Source organism: Colobus angolensis, unplaced genomic scaffold (genome assembly GCF_000951035.1).
Source record: "Colobus angolensis palliatus isolate OR3802 unplaced genomic scaffold, Cang.pa_1.0 Scaffold20, whole genome shotgun sequence".
NCBI classification, from domain to species: Eukaryota; Metazoa; Chordata; class Mammalia; order Primates; family Cercopithecidae; genus Colobus; species Colobus angolensis.
Genome location: NW_012115155.1, coordinates 241,912 through 260,648, shown reverse-complemented (window position 1 = coordinate 260,648; position 18,737 = coordinate 241,912). Strand labels below are relative to the sequence as shown.

Below are 18,737 nucleotides of genomic sequence, written 5' to 3'. Positions count from 1 at the left end.
ATGGCTCTTTAGAAGTGCTTAGAACTTTAGAAGAGCAATTAATATTCTCAGAAAAAATACAAGAATGGCAATATACTTCCATTTCAAAGTACAGCAACCTTAGAAATTAAAATTGCTATCAATAAAATTAAAAACTCAACTGCTGGGCTGAATGGATGGGTACAGCTGAAGAGCAACTCGCTGAGCTGGAACACCAGTTATGTAATTCTTCTAGAAGGTAGCACAACAGAGAAAAGCTAAGGGCTATATAAAAAACAGAAACAGAAGGACAAATATATCTAGAATAGAGAACTTTTAGAAGAATAGAGAAAGTGAAAAAAGGAACACTAACAGCAAATACAGAAGTAAATTTCCCAGAATTCAAAAGGTATATCTGACTGAACAGGATTAACAGAAAAAGACCCACTCCTAAACATATTGTAGTAAAATTTCAGAACACCTAGGATGATAAATATCTAAAAAATAAATACTCAAGCCTGTAATCCCAACACTTTGGGAGGCTGACCCAAGTCACCCAAGTCACTTTGGGAGGTGACCCAAGTCACCAGGTTCAGGTGATTTTATTCCAAAATGTGCCCCTCATTCTTCATTTCCAATGTCACTACCCATCTCATCTCTCTCACCTGGACTCTCCCCCTTATTTTATGCATAACTACACCAGTGAGTGGCAACCTGGGTGGCACATCAGAATCACCTGGGGAACTTTTAAAAATCCTAATGCTCAGGGAATACCCCGGACTAATTATATCAGAGTCTCTGGGGGTGGAACCCAGACACCAGCATTTTCTATAGGTCCCCATGTGATTCCAATATGCAGGCACATTTAAGGATTTTCCAGAATTGAAACCATGAGCTCACAGGTTGAAAGTATATACCAAATACCAAGCAAAAAAAAAAAAATAACAAATCTACAACTAGCCAAATCATAATGAAGCTGAAAAATGTTAGAGGATAGAGAGAAAGTCATGCAAATATCCTAGAGTGAAAAGACAGATTATCTACAAAGGAAAGAAAATTACGGTAATGGCAGACTTATCTGTAACATTAGGTGACAGAAGACAATGAGTTAAAAATCTTCAAAGTGCTGAGGGAGGGAAAAAACTATGAACCTATAATTCTACAGCCTGCCAAATCATTCTTCAAGAATGAAATAGACCTTTTCAGACACACAAAGCTAAGACTCTACTATTCAAACCATCACTGGAAGAATTACAGAATATACCTCATTACAAAGGTAAGGGAGCCAACAGGAATACAGCAGTATTTATTGATATTAACCAAGTCTGGCTTCTGCCTGAACAATACAAGATGTATGAAACATATGCATCACTGAGAGGTCCCAATGGTCTTATGGAAGGTAAAACAGCTCGGTGTAAATAAGTAAATTTTACATGAAAAGTTTTAGCAGGGCTCTGGCTAATTTGAATTGTTTTCTTGCACTTTTGTAGAATTTATCCCCAATTTTCAACTGTGCAAATTTCTATAACTTGAAATAATCCAAGAAAGCACTGCCAATCTAGCCATGTTTAAAAGATGTTTCCCATTTTCTTTCAATGAAAAAGATAGGTTTTATACATTTATATATTTATCAAAATATCAAAACAATTTTATTATTTTGCTATAATTATCTTATTTTCTAGATGACCTGAAAATAATTTAAGAACACCAATGATAATCATTCAATCTCACCAATACTATATAGAGTTGACCCTTGAAAAACGTGGTTTTCAACTATGTGGGTCCACTAATAATGCAAATTTTCTTCCACTCCTGCAACAGCAAGACCAACCCCTCTTCCTCCTCCTCCTCCTCCTCAGCCTACTACTCAAAGTGAAGACAGCATGAGTGAAGACCTTTATGATGGTTCACTTCCACTTAACGAAGAGTAAATACATTTTCTTTTCCTTAGCTTACATTATTGTAAGAATACAGTATATAATACATATACCATACACAATATGTTGTTAATCAACTGTTTCTTATTGGTAAGGCTTCCGATCAAGAGTAGGCTATTAGTAGTTAAGTTTCAGAGGAGTCAAAAGTTACATATGGATTTTCAACTATGTTGGGGAATGGTGCCCCTAACTCCTGTTGTTCCAGGGTCAACTGTATTTAGTTTCCTTTCATCATTTCTTGGTAACTTCAACCACACATGTTAATTTCATTAGATTAAATCCACAGTACCATATTCTAAGACTTACCACAAAGAAAAACAGACTCTTCACCCAGATGATAATTACGTATTTAATACATGTTGCTTTCAACAGCAATTTTTAAAGTAAACACATCATAGACCTTATAACTTATTAAAGATTTTATAGTGCTTACAAAGTTGATTCTAAAAAATATACCTTATTTGTTCTAAATGAATAACATTATCTGGAAGATATAATAATAAATTATAGTAGTATGTTTTCCACCACAATAGTTAAGATTGTGTACACACATTCAATATGAAATCCTCTTAGGATTTTCACACCCTCCGCCTGAAAACATAAAAGCAGATTAAAGTTTGGCATACAAGATCTCAGTCTGATAGCAATTGTTTTAAAACTCAAAACGTAAAAATATCTACTTGACATTCTAGGAAAGCATGGGCACGTGCACAGACACATTCTCTCACTCACTCACTCCAACGCACACATGCATGCACACATACACACACCCTAGAGTACTCAGCAGATCTTGCCCTTGTGGATCAGACAACTGCCATCAATTTCAAAAACTAATGGAAAAAAATTAGCTAAGAATATGTTTAAACCATACTTAAGAGGTGCTGGTTGCCATTAAGATCTTTAACATGCAGAGAATGCCATCTCAAAACATTCTTAAACAGACTTGAACTATTCACTAATGGACACATGAATACATAAGAAATTATGTACCCATCCACTCCCCAGATTGCATATAAGATGAAAAACTAGGCATTCCACTAACAATGAGTCATATGACCGAACCCAGCTAAAGCTAGAGTGGTTTGCTTCATAGAACCCAATAGATGACAGAACCCAACAGAATTAGAAACCTCATTTTGATCTGTTTGGAGTTTCCTATATGCTCCATGGGCAAAAGCAATGAGATTCTGTATTGCAGATGACAGCTAATAGCACTTTGCACTTTTGTGGCACTGCAAGAGGTCACTGTAGTTCCAAAACATGTATTTATTCTAATTAAATCCTCTAGTGGTCCTTACTTTTAATTATATATACTGTTCCAAATTTAGAACCAAAACAATTTAATGCTGATAACCTCTTTTGCTTAGCATATACTTCCAGTAAAATCTGTCAAAACAGAAAATTACTCTTTGGGCTGTCTCCAGTAATGCAGGTTTGAAACCAGAAGTCCATTCTCACCCTGTATCAAAACATTCCAAACTCTATGAAACAACATTAGAAACCAACCACAAATTAGGGCACTCATAACTCATACTGCTGTGATTAGAAAAATAAAAAGGCACAACAGTAAAGCTAAAGAGAAAATACCAGCTCCCCATATGCTTTTTGTTTGTTTGTTTTTGGCTTTCTCCTTATTTTATTTCACTAAGTTTACAAATTGTTCAAAGCATTCTTACACTCTGCATGACAGGAACAATATTTTGGCACATTAACATTGTGAAACAATGTGTGGCATGTTTAAAAAATTAATTTAAAAATTTCATCTATTAATCAACACTTTTTAATGTAGTACATATATATCTTACAGTTATTTAAGTCAAATACGTAAATGTTTGCAACTGATTTACAGATGAAGCAATCACAGATTGCAGTAATACGTGTGTGTACATGTGTATATTTATTCATATATACACACACGCCAATCAAGGGAAAAACTGCATCCTGGCAATTTTACAGTCTGAAGTTTTGTTGGTATATCTACCACTGCACATCCTTTTCATCTTGTTTTTTTGCACAAAAGATATTTTTTGCCTTCTTCATTCCTGATGAGATTTTTCTGCGATAACTTTACATTCATACTGCAAAAATTAAAAGGTTAAAAGGTTAACAGATGAAGATTTCTTTTGAATAACTTCCAAATAAACTGAAAAGCTCTAAAAATGAACACTTTATTACTATGTGCCCATTTATTCCTCAAATAATCTGAGAGTTACATAATTACTATGATTAAATGACAAATGGGACAGGGAAAAAAATAATTCACCTTCTGGAAGTGAAAAAGCCACAGCCAAAAGCAGAAGAAAGATGAGATTTTTGCATTACAAGCAAATAGTGGCAGTATATTATTTAGAATTTAGATCAATCTTTTAATATGAAAGGAAGCAAAGTAGGTTTCTTTGAGTAGTCAATAAGGCAAGTTAGCAAAGAACAGTTCACGAACTTAAGGACAGGGCTCTTGTGGTGAACTCAGATCCCTGTATTTTCAAATCATTATATGATATAAAAGAAAAAATCTATTACATTAACAAAAGTTTCCAGTCAAAACAATATTTTTAAAGTACAGCTATAAAAATGTACACCCACAATGCAAAATAAAGGAAACCAATAGGGTAAGATAATTGGTTGGCTATGTTACCAAAAATACAGCAAAGTAAATCACTCAATTCTCCTAACCTGGCTAAAAAGGTAAAAGTGACAGCATTCATTCATAAAACTGCTGCGGCCTCTGAATGCCACTCCCTAACCCTTGCCATCTATGACTGGAATCATCAACAATGTCCTTTTCCTTCATAACTAAAATGATCAATTGATTTGTTAGAGATGGTCCTAATTTATACCTATTGTAGCAACATACTTATTAATAGTGACCTTTTTAACTTTCAAAACTGTCCCCTTTTGATATAGTGGAAACCTGTATATTAGTTTTTTAAAAACCACTAATATCCCCCATATGGTCAATAAGTCATATTGCCCTATCCATAACACATTTTGAGCTTTTCTCTCCAGTGGCTTCTCAACTTTTAAAACACCTGTGATTAAGTTCTTCCAAATGATTTATTTCAATGGAAGTGCAAAAAAGCAATCAAAGAATGTTGTCTTCACAAATTGCTTTCCCTTAAAGGACTACCTTTTAGATAAAACTTGTCATACATCTCATTCAGAAAAGTGATTAATAAGCATCAGCTTACCATTGCCAGTTGTCGACCAATGTTTCCCATTGTTATGCCTCCAGCAAAAAATATACAGGGTAACCAAGAACGAACATAGAGGAAATCTGGAGATGTGTATCTAGAATAACAGACATGTCTTTAATACCCACAGAGGAACTGCAATGACACTTAAGATAATTACAATGAAAATAAACTACTCTGTAGATTAAACTGGCTAACCTCATTTCATAATCTAAATTCTGAAAGCAGTTAACATTTATTTATCTAGCAAACAAGCACCAAAATTTTAAGGATTAATACTTACTGATAAACACCATTATATACTAGCAACTGAGTGACCAGGGTTGCCAAGAAGGCGATTCCTACTCCAAGGCCAAAACCACTTCTAGATCTATCAAAAGTCCACCACAGTCCAATGGATAGTGCAGCCAGTGTGAGAGACAACTGTATGTTGTTATCAAAATCCACTTTCTGAGATCAGTGTTAAGAAGTCATCTTAAAACTTGTAACCAAATAATATCACCTGTTCATTTTTCTAAATAAGAGATGCATCTGTTGAGAAGGGAATTAATTGCTTCTACTCAAGTACCTCAGTCTCTTAGTACAATGTATGAAGCTAGGTGAGATTAGAACTGTCTCCAGTATTTACCCCATACCAGATAAATAAAAGACATTAATCAATAGATCCTACCAACCTGTAACCCCTCCAAAAAAATAAAAAATAAAAAAAAAACAGTCTACATACATTTCCAATTATAAGGCTTTACCCATTATTTAAGAAATGCTTTCTTTGCTAAAAATAACTAGAAGCCTCAGAACACAAGTATCACTAAAAGAACACACTTTTGCAAAAAAGGAAACCAATATTACTTCTCCAGCAGGTTTAGAATTACTTGAGAATCACACAGGAACTTGAAAATAGAAGAGTTGACAGCTATTTAACAGGGTACCACGTTCTCTCTGTGATTTACTGACGGACACATTTTATCATAATGCAGTTCAGAAACAAGAGTGCCAAGGACACAGTATCCCTTTCTATTATGTCAACTGTTCTAGTTTTAATTTGTTGAGGATAAAGCCTTGAAGTGAACATTATGTTACGACCTGCCAAGCTATTTTGGTGCCTGAGACTTTCTGGTCTAGGACAGTTTACTCGAATGATATTTTATTTTCATCACCTACTTAAGCATCTATTCACAAAAGTATGGCCCTTTTCTACACCAAAATCTCTGGGTAAAATGAAGCTTTACAGATTCAGTTTTCTCATCTCTTTGCTAGAGGATTACACTAAAGGAATTAATTTCAAGTGTCATTAAAAGGGCATTATCTATGTCCCAAAGGCCACCTCTTGGCTCTATAACCAGCTACTGGGGAAGGCAGGGGAGGTTTTGGAGGAACACATGTCACCAAACTGACCACGCTACAAGTACAGAGAAGTCCAAAAAAAAAAAAAAAAAAAAAAAATATAAAAGAAAGAAAGAAAAAAAAAAAAAAAAAATGCATATGAAGCCATTTCCCGCTACTTTTAACACTCTGTTTTTCACCATTTCCCCACCCCTACCAAGCAACTATTCTAAACACCCAGCTTGCTTATTTCTCAGCATCTCAGGACTGTTGTGGGCAACCCCCTCAAGGTCATTCCTCGTTAAGGCTTGATTTAAAAAGAAACCTACAGTTCATATGGATATGCTTTCTGGAAAAGCTTTTCTTATTCTTTCGCTATCATTATACTTAAAGTTCAAAGAAAAGGTTTAGAACTCTGATTTCCCTATGAAATAAACACTCATGTAAAGAGTGGAATTTGGTATTAAATGAGTTTCATATTTGCTAACTAAACTCAATTAAAAGTCACAGCGAAGTAAGGAGGCTTCCAGAGTAAACAGATATATCAGTCTTAAAATAGTGCCATATGGGCCAGGCGTGGTGGCTCACGCCTGTAATCCCAGCACTTTGGGAGGCCGAGGCAGGCGGATCACAAGGTCAGGAGATCAAGACCATCCTGCTAACACGGTGAAACCCCGACTCTACTAAAAATACAAAAAAATTTGCTGGGTGTGGTGGCGGGCACCTGTAGTCCCAGCTACTCGGGAGGCTGCCAGCTACTCAGGAGGATGAGGCAGGAGAATGCCGTGAACCCGGGAGGCAGAGCTTGCAGTGAGCCAAGATTGTGCCACTGCATTCCAGCCTGGGCGACAGAGCAAGCCTCCATCTCAAAAAATAAAAAAATAGTGCCATATGAGTTTGTAAAGTCTAAGTAACCTAACATTAGAAGTGTATGCTATAAATTTGGTAAACATTTTGGACTTTACTTAAAGGACAACAGGATATCTCAGATTGCTATATTTAAGTATTTCATTAAGAAAGAAAGAGTGAACAAAGATTTTAAACTTAATAAGTTTTTAAAATTTCATAAAGGCTATTTAAATTTCTCTACATAAAAACAAAAATCCAAGTGGAAATCTCTGAGATAGAAACATCTAATCCACCAGATAGAGAGGAACTGACACAGTTTTGAGGCTTCTGTGTAGGCAAATGAGATGTTCCTAGACTTGAGTCAGGCTCTCTCGGGTCTGTTCTCAGCTCTGCTGCAATGTCGCAGAATAAATGACTTAGTAAATTACCTAACCTCTCTAGCTTCCATTTGTCTTATTATCTTTACAAAAAAAAAAAAAAAAATGTGGAGCTAGGTGATTTCTAAGTTCTCTTCTAGATATGATGGTATATGATCTTATCTTTTTAAGCCCTCCTGACCACTAGATTTTTTATAAAATCTTAAATCTCAAAAAGGTCACCAAAATAAACACGTGGAAATGTCCTCAATACAAAAGGAAATTAAAAATAGTAACAGCCACTGAGGGACTTCCAAATTCACAGAACTGCAACAGCCAGCACAACTGTGTAGAGGAAGGCAGATACGTTTTCAGAATCTACGATGCTTCTCTTTTCCATGTTTTCTGCCCCCGAGCTTATCCAAAACACCTCAATACTTTCTGTGAAAGACATAGGGATCTACTTGACACATGGCCCACCCTCTCTCTCAAGCTAGCTAACTCTGCCAGCCCTGAGTCCAGTGCAGAGCTGTAAGAGCAAACTTCTGGCAGCCTGGGTCACACTTAACTGCTTTTCCAAGTACCCAAGGTTCCTGCCACCTTCACTGTCTAAACCACATCTCCTAGAAAAAGACAGGAATAGCATTTCCTAGTTCCTCTTCTACCAAGGAAAGTCTGAGTGAATGAGGAGAGAGTAGAAGAGAGGAAATAAGGAGGATGACAGGAGAAAAACCTTATGAGGGCAAACATTTTTTTCTGGGTACAGAAGGTAGAAACGGCAAGAGAAATAGGGGCTACCTGGGACACTGTAAAAACACTCATTAACGACTAAATAAAATGTCTGAATCTTCAAACAATAAAACTTTAAAAATATGTACTGGGAAAGAAATTTATTTTTGACCAAGGTCTAAGTTGGTATTTCTACTTATTGCATTTATATGGTTTGTCAGTATTGATTAAAACCAATACGTCTACCTTTAAAAAAAAAAAAAAAAAAAGCTTCTTGGCCAGGTACGGTGGCTCACGCCTGTAATCCCAGCACTTTGGGAGGCTGAGGCGGGCGGATCATGAGGTCAGAAGATCAAGACCATCCTGGTGAACACGGTGAAACCCCGTCTCTATTAAAAATACAAAAAATTAGCCGGGTGTGGTGGCGGGCGCCTGTAGTCCCAGCTACTCGGGAGGCTGAGGCAGGAGAATGGTGTGAACCCGGGAGGCGGAGCTTGCAGTGAGCCGAGATGGTGCCACTGCACTCCAGCCTGGGCCACAGAGCGAGACTCCGTCTCAAAAAAAAAAAAGAAAAACAAAAGACAAACAAAATAGCACCTGAAGCTACCACATGTCCTTCTTAGCAATCATTAAAGAAAGAAAGAGAGGAAAAAACTCTTCTGAAAATGTACCTGTTCCATTTTTGGATTAACTACACAGAAGTAGTAAGTAACCAAATTTAAGAAAACAGGTAAATGTTTTAAATTTGCAAAGTTTCTAAGTGATATTGAAAAACACGAATTGAAATGAAAGGCTATACCCCACTTTATAATTGCACAGTTGCTACACTGATGTTTCAACAATATGGTTCACACTCTTCTTCTGACTAAGTGGGCATATCACAATTTGACAACAGTGCAGTTGTAAGGAGCTGTCTAACCTTTGGTTTGTTGGAAGCTTTGTTATCATGCATTTCATTACAGAGTAAAGGATACAGCACTGGCATGATTTATACCAACAAAGACTGCTACACACCGCATTACACTGGACCACTCTCTTTTAAATTTATGTGGTTCTCCTAGATGTCTGTCAATGCAGGGGTATAATAACCCAATCACAGCTGTGGGGAAAAAAGAAAAAAATTAAGTTATCTCCAATGTTGTACTGGCAACACTTAAGCTAAAATAATCACTATAACCAACACAAGCATTTTAAAGATTCTTAAGAAAAAAAACAAACAAGTTATTTCACATCAATCACTGATATTTTTTAACTTACCTTCCAAAAGAAATGAAATGAGGATAACACCAATGAAGAAAGTATTGCAAATGATTACAACAACACTCTAAATTATGATAAACAAAACACTCTTCAAATATATGATTCATAATTTAGCAGACTGGACTAGAGGATTCATGCTATTTTTCTGCTACTGATACCTACGACACCTGAAAAGTATCAAACCAGTTACCAGTTAAGAAACATTCTCTCTAAACTCCAAACCATAAAATAGGTATTACATGCCACAAATCTAAAGAGAATCTAGAAGCATAAAAGTATACAACAAGCTCATCCTACACACAATGTTCTGATGGTTCTGGCTGGCCTCTTACGTAGATCAGTCTCACCCCTACCAGCTTCCCGTCTTAGTCTTCCCATCTAGCGCCTTTTACTGACACTCCTTTCCACTCTAGCCCTTTAATGAGGCTGTAGGTCATATTGTCAAAGCAGGAAAACTCACAACAGAAATCTACAGGTAAGACTCGTTCTGCACATAGAAACAGTGGAGGAAACAAGGTTTACAGGTATTTAAAATTTTCAGTTAAATTTTAAATGCACTGTTAGAAGAAGAAATCATCTTGGTACTTCCCTTAGTTCTGGAAAGAACACCTTGAATGCTGTGTCATTAATTATATATAACTGTATATAAAATGTCAATGATTGGGTCCCAAAATATTCTCATCCCTTTCTTAAATATTTCTCAAACCTCAACATTTTATTCATTTAGTGGGAAAGAATTTTAAATGCTAAATTAGTTATTAAAAAGAATATTTAATGAAAACATTCTAATCTTCCTAAAAACAGGATGATTATGTTGTGCCATTCTGGCAATAAAGACACTACTGTCACATCAGTTGACAAGCATGTTTAAAATATCCAGTACCACTTAAGGGGAATCATGAAATTACAATGCCAAAATCTAAGTGCCTGAGGGACAAGAGGCCCTCCCCTTACCCAATATTAGCCAGCTATATCTCACAGGCAATGCATTCACTCTTCGAAGAAAAACAGAAACCAATTAGTATCAAAAATCACAGGCTAGCAGATCAATGGTGCAGCATTTGAAAAAGGCTGTGTGACCAGCCTTCTATCTCAAGATGAGATGCTGCAATACTGTATGCATTTTCTAGTCCACAACTCTTTTAAGTTAGGCATTTGCTGAGTATAGATGGCTCATAGAACATGAAGAGATTAAGAACTATCTTGGCAATGCAGAGCTCCAATAACTATTTGTAAGTCTAGAAGTTTCACACTATATTCCTATTTAAAAGACTCCTCCAAAATCCCGAGAAGATTTAACTGACAGGATTTTTAAATTTCTATACAAATAAAATGGCAACAAGCATCCCTAACAGTTCAAATGTAATTAAACGAATATCACCTCTTTTTTTCTCAAGGGTTCATAAAACTAACAGCTCATTTGTCACCCCGGTCCCCCCACGATATATAGCCTCCCTTTGCCTGTTGCTGAGTAAAGTCAACTAAGAGCAGACATTCCAAGTCAATTTTCCTGAGCAACTGATGCCATAGGTAAAGAATTATTACATAGAGAATACTGACATGTGTGTGCCAAGATATAAATAAGTAAAATTGACTATATTTTTATGCATGTGATGTCAGACTTGCAAGTGAGAGACAATTGAGGAGAGAAAGCAAAAACACAAAAAGAAATTTAAACTGCCACACTGCCAACCCTGGGATTTGCCAATAAAAATCAAATCCATTGAGTATGCATGGTTCTCAGCTGCTCACTGAGAGGGAGAATTCAAAGAAGCTTGTCACTTCCCATTAAATGTCTTCTTTCTTTCCCTTAAATAAAGGCATGGCAGAGTCTGATAGCAATACATGCAACCCTGTGAGGTTCCACTGTTTTGAGAGCTCGACAGAATATGTCTGGGCCTCTTTTCCTCTTCCTGTACTTTTAAAAAAAAAACAAAAAAACAAGAAAGACTGTTAAAATCATGGCTGTGTAAAATCATATGCAAACACAGTCCTGCTTATGAATCAAATGGTTCTCTGATGCAAAAATCACATTACTTGTGATATCTTTAAGTTATTTCCCAGTAACTAGTTACAGTCTACCAAAGCCAAACACTAAAGAAGTTTGTAAAACCTCAGTAGTAAGTCATCACTTTTTTATGGGAGCGTGCTTAATGCAGGGAGGCACTAAAAGGAACATAGTCAAAGCCAGACATTTTGTAAGAAAACAGGAACTGAATAAACGAAAACACTCCATGAGGTATACTTCGATGGAAAACTACAAGATAATATTTTCCTTCAACAAATACTTAAGCCCTGACAATATGTCTGGTTCTTGGTATTTGCTGGAGATTTAAAAAGGCAAGGCCAGGTGTGGTGGCTCACACCTGTAATCCCAGCACTTTGGGAGCCGAGGCAGGCGAATCACAAGGTCAGGAGTTTGAGACCAGCCTGGCCAACATGGTGAAACCCTGTCTCCACTAAAAATACAAAAAAAAAAAAAAAAAAATAGCTGGGCGTAGTGGCGGGCGCCTGTAATCCCAGCTACTTAGAAGGCTGAGGCAGGATAATCACTTGAAGCCGGGAGGTGGAGGTTGCAGTGAGCCAAGATGGTGCCACTGTACTCCAGTCCAGGTGACACAGTGAGACTCCATCTCAAAAAAAAAAGGCAAAAGAGTAAGATATGATTCCAGTTGCAAAGTGACCATAGAAACAAAACAATTAAATACAATCCTGCATTAACTACAGCTGACAGGACAGAGGGGTCCCAGGCTTCTCTTTGCCTGTGCTGCGGGAAGGCAAGGTGCTGGGCTGTCAGAAAAGCTTCACATAAAGAGGTGACACTTTAGGCAGGACCATTCAGCAGTAAATGGCACAGAAACAGTGCTCTCATTAAAGGGAGGTGACGGAGGACAATCATGGACAACTGGAAACTGCTGGTGTTACGAGGAAGCTGTAAGCTTCAGACACAAAGGGAGCTGCAGGGTCCAGAAAGACTCTGAAGAAGATAAAAGCAGGCAAGGGCCATATTATAAAGCCTTTACCCTGCAGACAATGGGCAACCAGGAAAACAATGTCATCACCGTTGTACCAGACAGAGGCCATCTTCTTAGCAGTGAGGGTAACACACAAGGGGGCTGAGAAAGGGGTGGGTGCAAAACTAGAGGCAGGAAGAGAAAAGACTAAAGACTCCAAGCACAGCTATTCAGGGATGGAGGGACCAAGAAAGAGACAGAGGAAAGATATAAAACTTGGAAACTGGATGTAGAAAAGGAGACCAAGCAAGAAACCTTAAAAGGCTCTACAGGAATAGGGCAATGGACTGTACAACTAAACAGGAAAGATTTCTCTTTTCTTTTTACATATTATTTTCATACTTTTGGACATAACCAGGCTACTTGTGATTTTTGAGGCAACTTCTCTACTTATTTTATCCACATGAGTTGTCTTTTTCTATTTATTCTTTAGAAAAATTTCTTGGTGGCCCTCAATAACGCTGAAAAGATTTCTAACTCCAATTCTGGTGCATGGCATACATAAGGAAGTTAACTTGTAACATCAGCATTATCAAACTAAAAATATGGAATTAAGAAAAAAAGTCATCAAAATTAGTTTACCAAAGTTCTCTATTAGTTGTCCCTCCAGAAGCACCACTAGCAAATTTTCCAGGATTGTGCCATAGAGAAAGGTGGCAAATAACCAGGAGTACTTTCTACACTCAGAATATGGTGATTCTGGAGCCCCTCCAAAAGGTAGCTGCTCGATCTATGAATGTTAGTTGAGCAGGAAAATCAAAGCATTATCAGTTTTTCTGACTTAAGATGGTAAGACCCTAGAGAGGTCTTGAAAATCCATGCCAACACATATACACAAAAACATATGCATATTACATATACACACAAACTCAAACACACTATGTTTCTTAAATCATTTACTTCTTTTCCCATGATACTTTCCCTAAAATAATGATGCAGGGGAATAGCAGAGCAGAGGTTTTGCAAGAATCCATTTTCCATCTCTGGTAACTTGCACAAATCTGTTAGCTTTCACTCTCATCTACTAAACACCATGACTTAACTAACAAAATTGGTAGCAGAATTCGCTGGAATCTAGATTTCCTAATGCCTCTCTTTCTTTTGCCCAAGGACCTCATGGTACAAACTGCTTTCAGAAGAGATACTTAAGTGAGAAATGTAAACGCAGATTCCCCAAATGAAAAGGTATGAGGTTAAGTTCGTAAGTGTGGCAAACTAGTGGCCGGAAATAGGAAGGAAAGGAGCGGCTGAGCTGTGGTATTAGCATTTGAAATTTTCCTTCCTAAAATGCAAGTTGATGTCAAAAGTGCTGACATGACAGGGCAGAAGGACCAGAAGGACACTATGCAGCCCTGTTACTCGTCATAGTGGAGGTACAGTGAAACCTCGGTTAAGTTCTCCTGCCCCAGCCCAAACGCACAACACACGCCAGGGAATTCCATCTAGGTCTGGCACCCAGTCTGGAGGCTTGAAAAGAGGCATCCTGAGTAGGGGAAAGTGTGAGTAGCTTCCTTTTCCCTTCCCTCACATGTGACATGTGGGCCCAGTCACACCACTCACTGGCTCTGGGACCCTGGGCTCACTGGTTTTCTTTCTTCATCTCAGTGAGTGTCCTCATCCCCCCAAAACAGGCACAAAACCAAACATCTCTCTCCCAAAGTTGCTCTACAGAACCCTGGGATTACAGGATGTACCTAGCACATTAGCAGACATTCACTAAGCAACAGTTTCCCTTCTCTGACCTTCCCTTTGTTCTAGCCTGAAAATACATGTATGTTCTTCCATGTCCCCAAAAGCTTCTACTGGCAGCCAGACTACACCATAGAAGAAAAACAAAGAACTATAAAAGTTGTTGAGAAAACGTTTTCTCTTCTGAATTTAAATGGAAGAAAAATGCATGAGGACCAGTACATACAGCAGAGAGTGACACAATTTGTTTTTTATTTGGACTATTTTGCCTTTTCACTTGGAGAATGACAACCCTGGGGAAATTAAGAATCACTGCCGGCCGGGCACGGTGGCTCACGCCTGTAATCCCAGCACTTTGGGAGGCTGAGACGGGCGGATCAGGAGGTCAGGAGATCGAAACCATCCTGGCTAACACGGTGAAACCCCGTCTCTACTAAAAATACAAAAAAATTAGCCGGGCGAGGTGGCGGGCGCCTATAGTCCCAGCTACTCCGGAGGCTGAGGCAGGAGAATGGCGTGAACCCGGGAGGCGGAGCTTGCAGTGAGCTGAGATCTGGCCACTGCACTCCAGCCTGGGGGCAGAGCGAGACTCTGTCTCAAAAAAAAAAAAAGAATCACTGCGTTCATGACTTCACTTTTAATGTGAACCCCGTAATAGTGAGACATCAGTATATGAACACGAAAGCCTCACCACAGCGGTGCCCCCTCTAACCGTGCGACCGGATTCTATAATTGTCCAGTAAGTTTCACAAGGCCATTCTAACACTTCTCTAGAGTGCAGCCTCACCCTTCAAACTCACCCTTCAACCTCCAGCTTTTGGATGGAAGCCAAGAAGGACATCTATTATGTTGCAAGATATTCATTCATGTATGTTAAGTATGAGACACCAAATGGGTATTTAAAAAAGCAATTTTCTCCTTCAATCAGAATCGTCTTCTACCACATGATTATGGTTTCCTTCTATTACTTTATTATTAAAAACAGTATTAATCTATTGGTCTTGGTCATTAGAAAACACCAAAGAGCTATCCACTGTGGGTGTATGGCATCAATAAAGTATTGTGAAATGCCCTACTCTATGCGTTACACATTGCCCACCACCAAAAAAAAAAAATCGAAAGTAACTAATAGGATAATAATTTTATGCAAAAGAGTCTACCTTATAGATCTCTTTAAATATTTCTTATTCTTAAGGTACTTACAAAAATAAGACACCAAGGAAAAAGGCATTTACAAAAATCTAAAAAAATACAACATGAAGCTTTAAACTTGAATTATTCAAGTTTTCAAGTTTTTATTACTTCAAAAACAAGACCACAACACACGCATCAAACCCTTAAAACCAGATGGTGGTGCTCGTCCTCAAAATAACTTAAAATAACACTTAGATGAAATGGGTTGAAGAAAGAACAAAATTAAAGGGTTAAATGCTTCATCCCTAAGGGAAACAGGATTGTTTTTTAGAAGTAAATGTTAAAAGTTTACAGGACAGATAGAAATGAGACAGAAAGGAGTACATACTTTATGAGTTCATTTATAGTGCATTCTAGAACAGAGAGAAATAATTTATGGCAACAGAAAGCAGATCAGTGGTAGCCTGAGGCTGGGTTCGGGAATGGACTGCAAGAGGACACGAGAGACTCTGGAGGGTGATGGAAATGTTCCACAGCTGGATTGGCAGTGGCCATGTGACTGTATGCATTTACCTAAACACATCAAGTTGTTCAATTCAAACAGGTCCAGTGTATTATATCTAAATTATACCTCAATAAATATATTTTCTTTGTAAAAAAGGTTTATTGCTCAGACAACATCCATACTCATTTACCCTATTTCCTTTCTAAGCATTACAGAAACATCCTACACATACCTGAAGCCGTGCCACAGCATGGGGGTACCCACCATGCAGAAGAAAAGATGCTTGCAATCACATCAGGTGGAAAGAGCGTCACATTTCTCTGAATCTGAAGTAAGTTTAACACTAATGCAAGAAATACTCCAATAAAAAATAGCACTACTCCTCGAATCATCAAGTTCACACTCTGGCTAGTGACAGATGAGATATATGGGCCACATTTTTTGGGCCCAGGTGACTCTGTCTCTCCTTCCGCCATGGTTTCATAGGTTCAGTAAGCCGTTACAAAAAAAAAAAGGAAAGGCTTCCCAGCTGAAAAGCTCAACTGTCTGTGAATCAAAGACTGACGCTTCAACAGTACCACCACATCTTGTCCTAAAGTAGGACCTACCAGAAATCCTGAAAGAGATAAGAAAAAAGAAATTAATGTGCATCTAATACACGATTATTGTAATTTTACTGATTTCAATACTAGTTCATTTAAATGGACAAATGAGAAAATGACAAGCTTGTATACTAATTTATTCAAATTATTAATAGTTATTTATGGAATAAGAAAAAGTTTTAAAAGTATTTTTATATGCAAGATGTAATAAAAAATAAAGTACTACCCTTACATTTACTAGGACAGAAAAAGTGACCTAAGAGACCTAAAGGTTAGAATCATAGTAGAAACAGCTTGCTCTATCTCTGAGAAAAGCAGAGCAGGTAATCTGACACTTCCACTAGAAACTGGAGGGTAAAACCCTGCTCTCTGTTTTCTTCTCCCTAATCTCTAAGCCTATCAGTACAATACTGTATTTTATATTTTACAGGTAGGCATATTCTGACTGAAGACGCTGTAGTTTTTGCAATAAAATGTGACTTGCTTACGAGGACAACCTCCACAGAAGAACAAAATAACCTGTTTTAATGTGTACTGCTTGTATATTTGGTTATCCGCACAAAAACATTCTACAAAAGCAGACCACCATGCATACACTTACATATACACCAACCACAGAAGCCAGACCTGATTCTCTCTCCCCAGGGGCACAACTGTTTCCCACCCCTGCCTCAACAGTCTGCCCTTGTTGCAATCCCAGAAGGGACTGTGAGAAAGCTGGAGGACAAACGAAAGAAAGGAAGTGAAGAAAATGAAGAACAATCTAATGGCTAGATTCTTATGCGTTTTATCCACTTGGTTCCTGACTTCTAAAACCTAAAACTTTGCTACTACAATCAGTCTAGGTATTTGTTCATTCCTCTGACCAAAGTGATCTTTCCTTTTGGGGCATTCTATGTGCTGTGTTAAGCACCTGACGTGTGGTAATTCATTTAATCCTCACAATAACCTTCAGAGGTTAAGTGCAATTATTATGTACATTTTATAGGTGATGCAAAAAAGCAAAGACAGGTTAAGTCACTTGACCTAGTGCACACCTCCAGTAAGAGACCAAGCTGGGATTCAAAAGTATGCAGTCTGACTCGAAAGCCTTCATTCTTACCATAATGTTCAATCTCCCAAACTGTCACATATTCAATGTGTTTTCTATGAACACTAACAGTTTTTAAATGGGAAAAAATACTACACAGGTAATTTACTTTTATTCCATCCAACAATACATCTTCGGCACTTTCAAAAGTCGGTACAGAAATAATATTTCCTTCAATCCAAAAGCAGTTTATTTTAAAAAGTGTAGCACTTATAATGACTACTTTGTAATTATAGGTATAGTTGCTTTATGGATTGTAAACGTTTTATGAAGGTCTTATTTATGATTATATTAATATCACTGTGCCTATGCACCCAGAAAAGTTCCTGCTTAGCCCACAGTGGGAGCTCCACATACTCATATTTGCTTAAACTGGGTTAACTCTTTCTGAATCAAACCATATAGGGTAAAGTAGGCTTTATGAGAGCAAACCTAGCTCCTAATCATCACTTAAAATACATACATTTCCTCTGAGTTTTCCAGTCTCAAACAACCTTTGAAAGAATTTTGGAACAAAGCCCTCATGTAAACTGCAGAGAATGGGGCTGAACTACAAAAAAAACTAGTATGAAAATGAGAATATTTGTAAGTATTAGTAACCTCCACAGCCTATCAGTTCCATGTGATAAACACTTAGACAACAGGCCTGGGGCTGTGCCACATCAAAGCTGTGTGTTCAACATTCAAGAGGAAATTCTGTTCCCAGGCTAGTCCTCACTGACCTACTTAGTCTATAAAGTAATTGAACTCTATGGCTTAAGGGACTGAAAAAACTAACCCACAGTATAGCTAATTCATGGGAAAACATACTTTAAATACCAACTGAAAATGCCCAGAAACATCTCCTCCTGACCTGGTCCTGCAGACCATTCCTCGCTGTGGAATCCAGGCATATGAGCATGCCATGCATGCTGGTTGCTTTTAGCAAGGTTCAGTAGCTGCAGAACTGTCCTTTATCATCATCATCATCATCATCATCATCTGGTTGCTTTTGGCAAGGTTCAGTAGCTACAGAACGCTCCTTCATCATCATCATCATCACCTGGTTGCTTTTGGCAAGGTTCAGTAGCTACAGAACTCTCCTTCATCATCATCATCAT

General features: G+C 37.7%; 1 protein-coding gene across 2 annotated transcripts in view; it reads right to left on the bottom strand.

Moving 5' to 3' along the window:
- Positions 1–1,248: 1,248 nt before the first annotated feature.
- INSIG2 (insulin induced gene 2) overlaps positions 1,249–18,737 on the bottom strand; it is a 22,108-nt gene continuing 4,619 nt past the window's right edge. The window contains exons 2-6 of one of the 2 annotated variants that reach the window (XM_011941607.1): positions 16,554–16,561; positions 9,318–9,442; positions 5,370–5,536; positions 5,084–5,183; positions 1,249–3,973 (exon numbers count right to left, since the gene is read on the bottom strand). In XM_011941607.1, the coding sequence (XP_011796997.1) occupies positions 3,932–3,973; positions 5,084–5,183; positions 5,370–5,536; positions 9,318–9,362 (354 nt within the window). In that variant the 5' untranslated portion in view covers positions 9,363–9,442; positions 16,554–16,561 and the 3' untranslated portion in view covers positions 1,249–3,931. Of the gene's footprint in view, positions 3,974–5,083; positions 5,184–5,369; positions 5,537–9,317; positions 9,443–16,177; positions 16,562–18,737 lie in introns of both variants that reach the window. The other variant, XM_011941606.1, reaches the window with a different exon arrangement.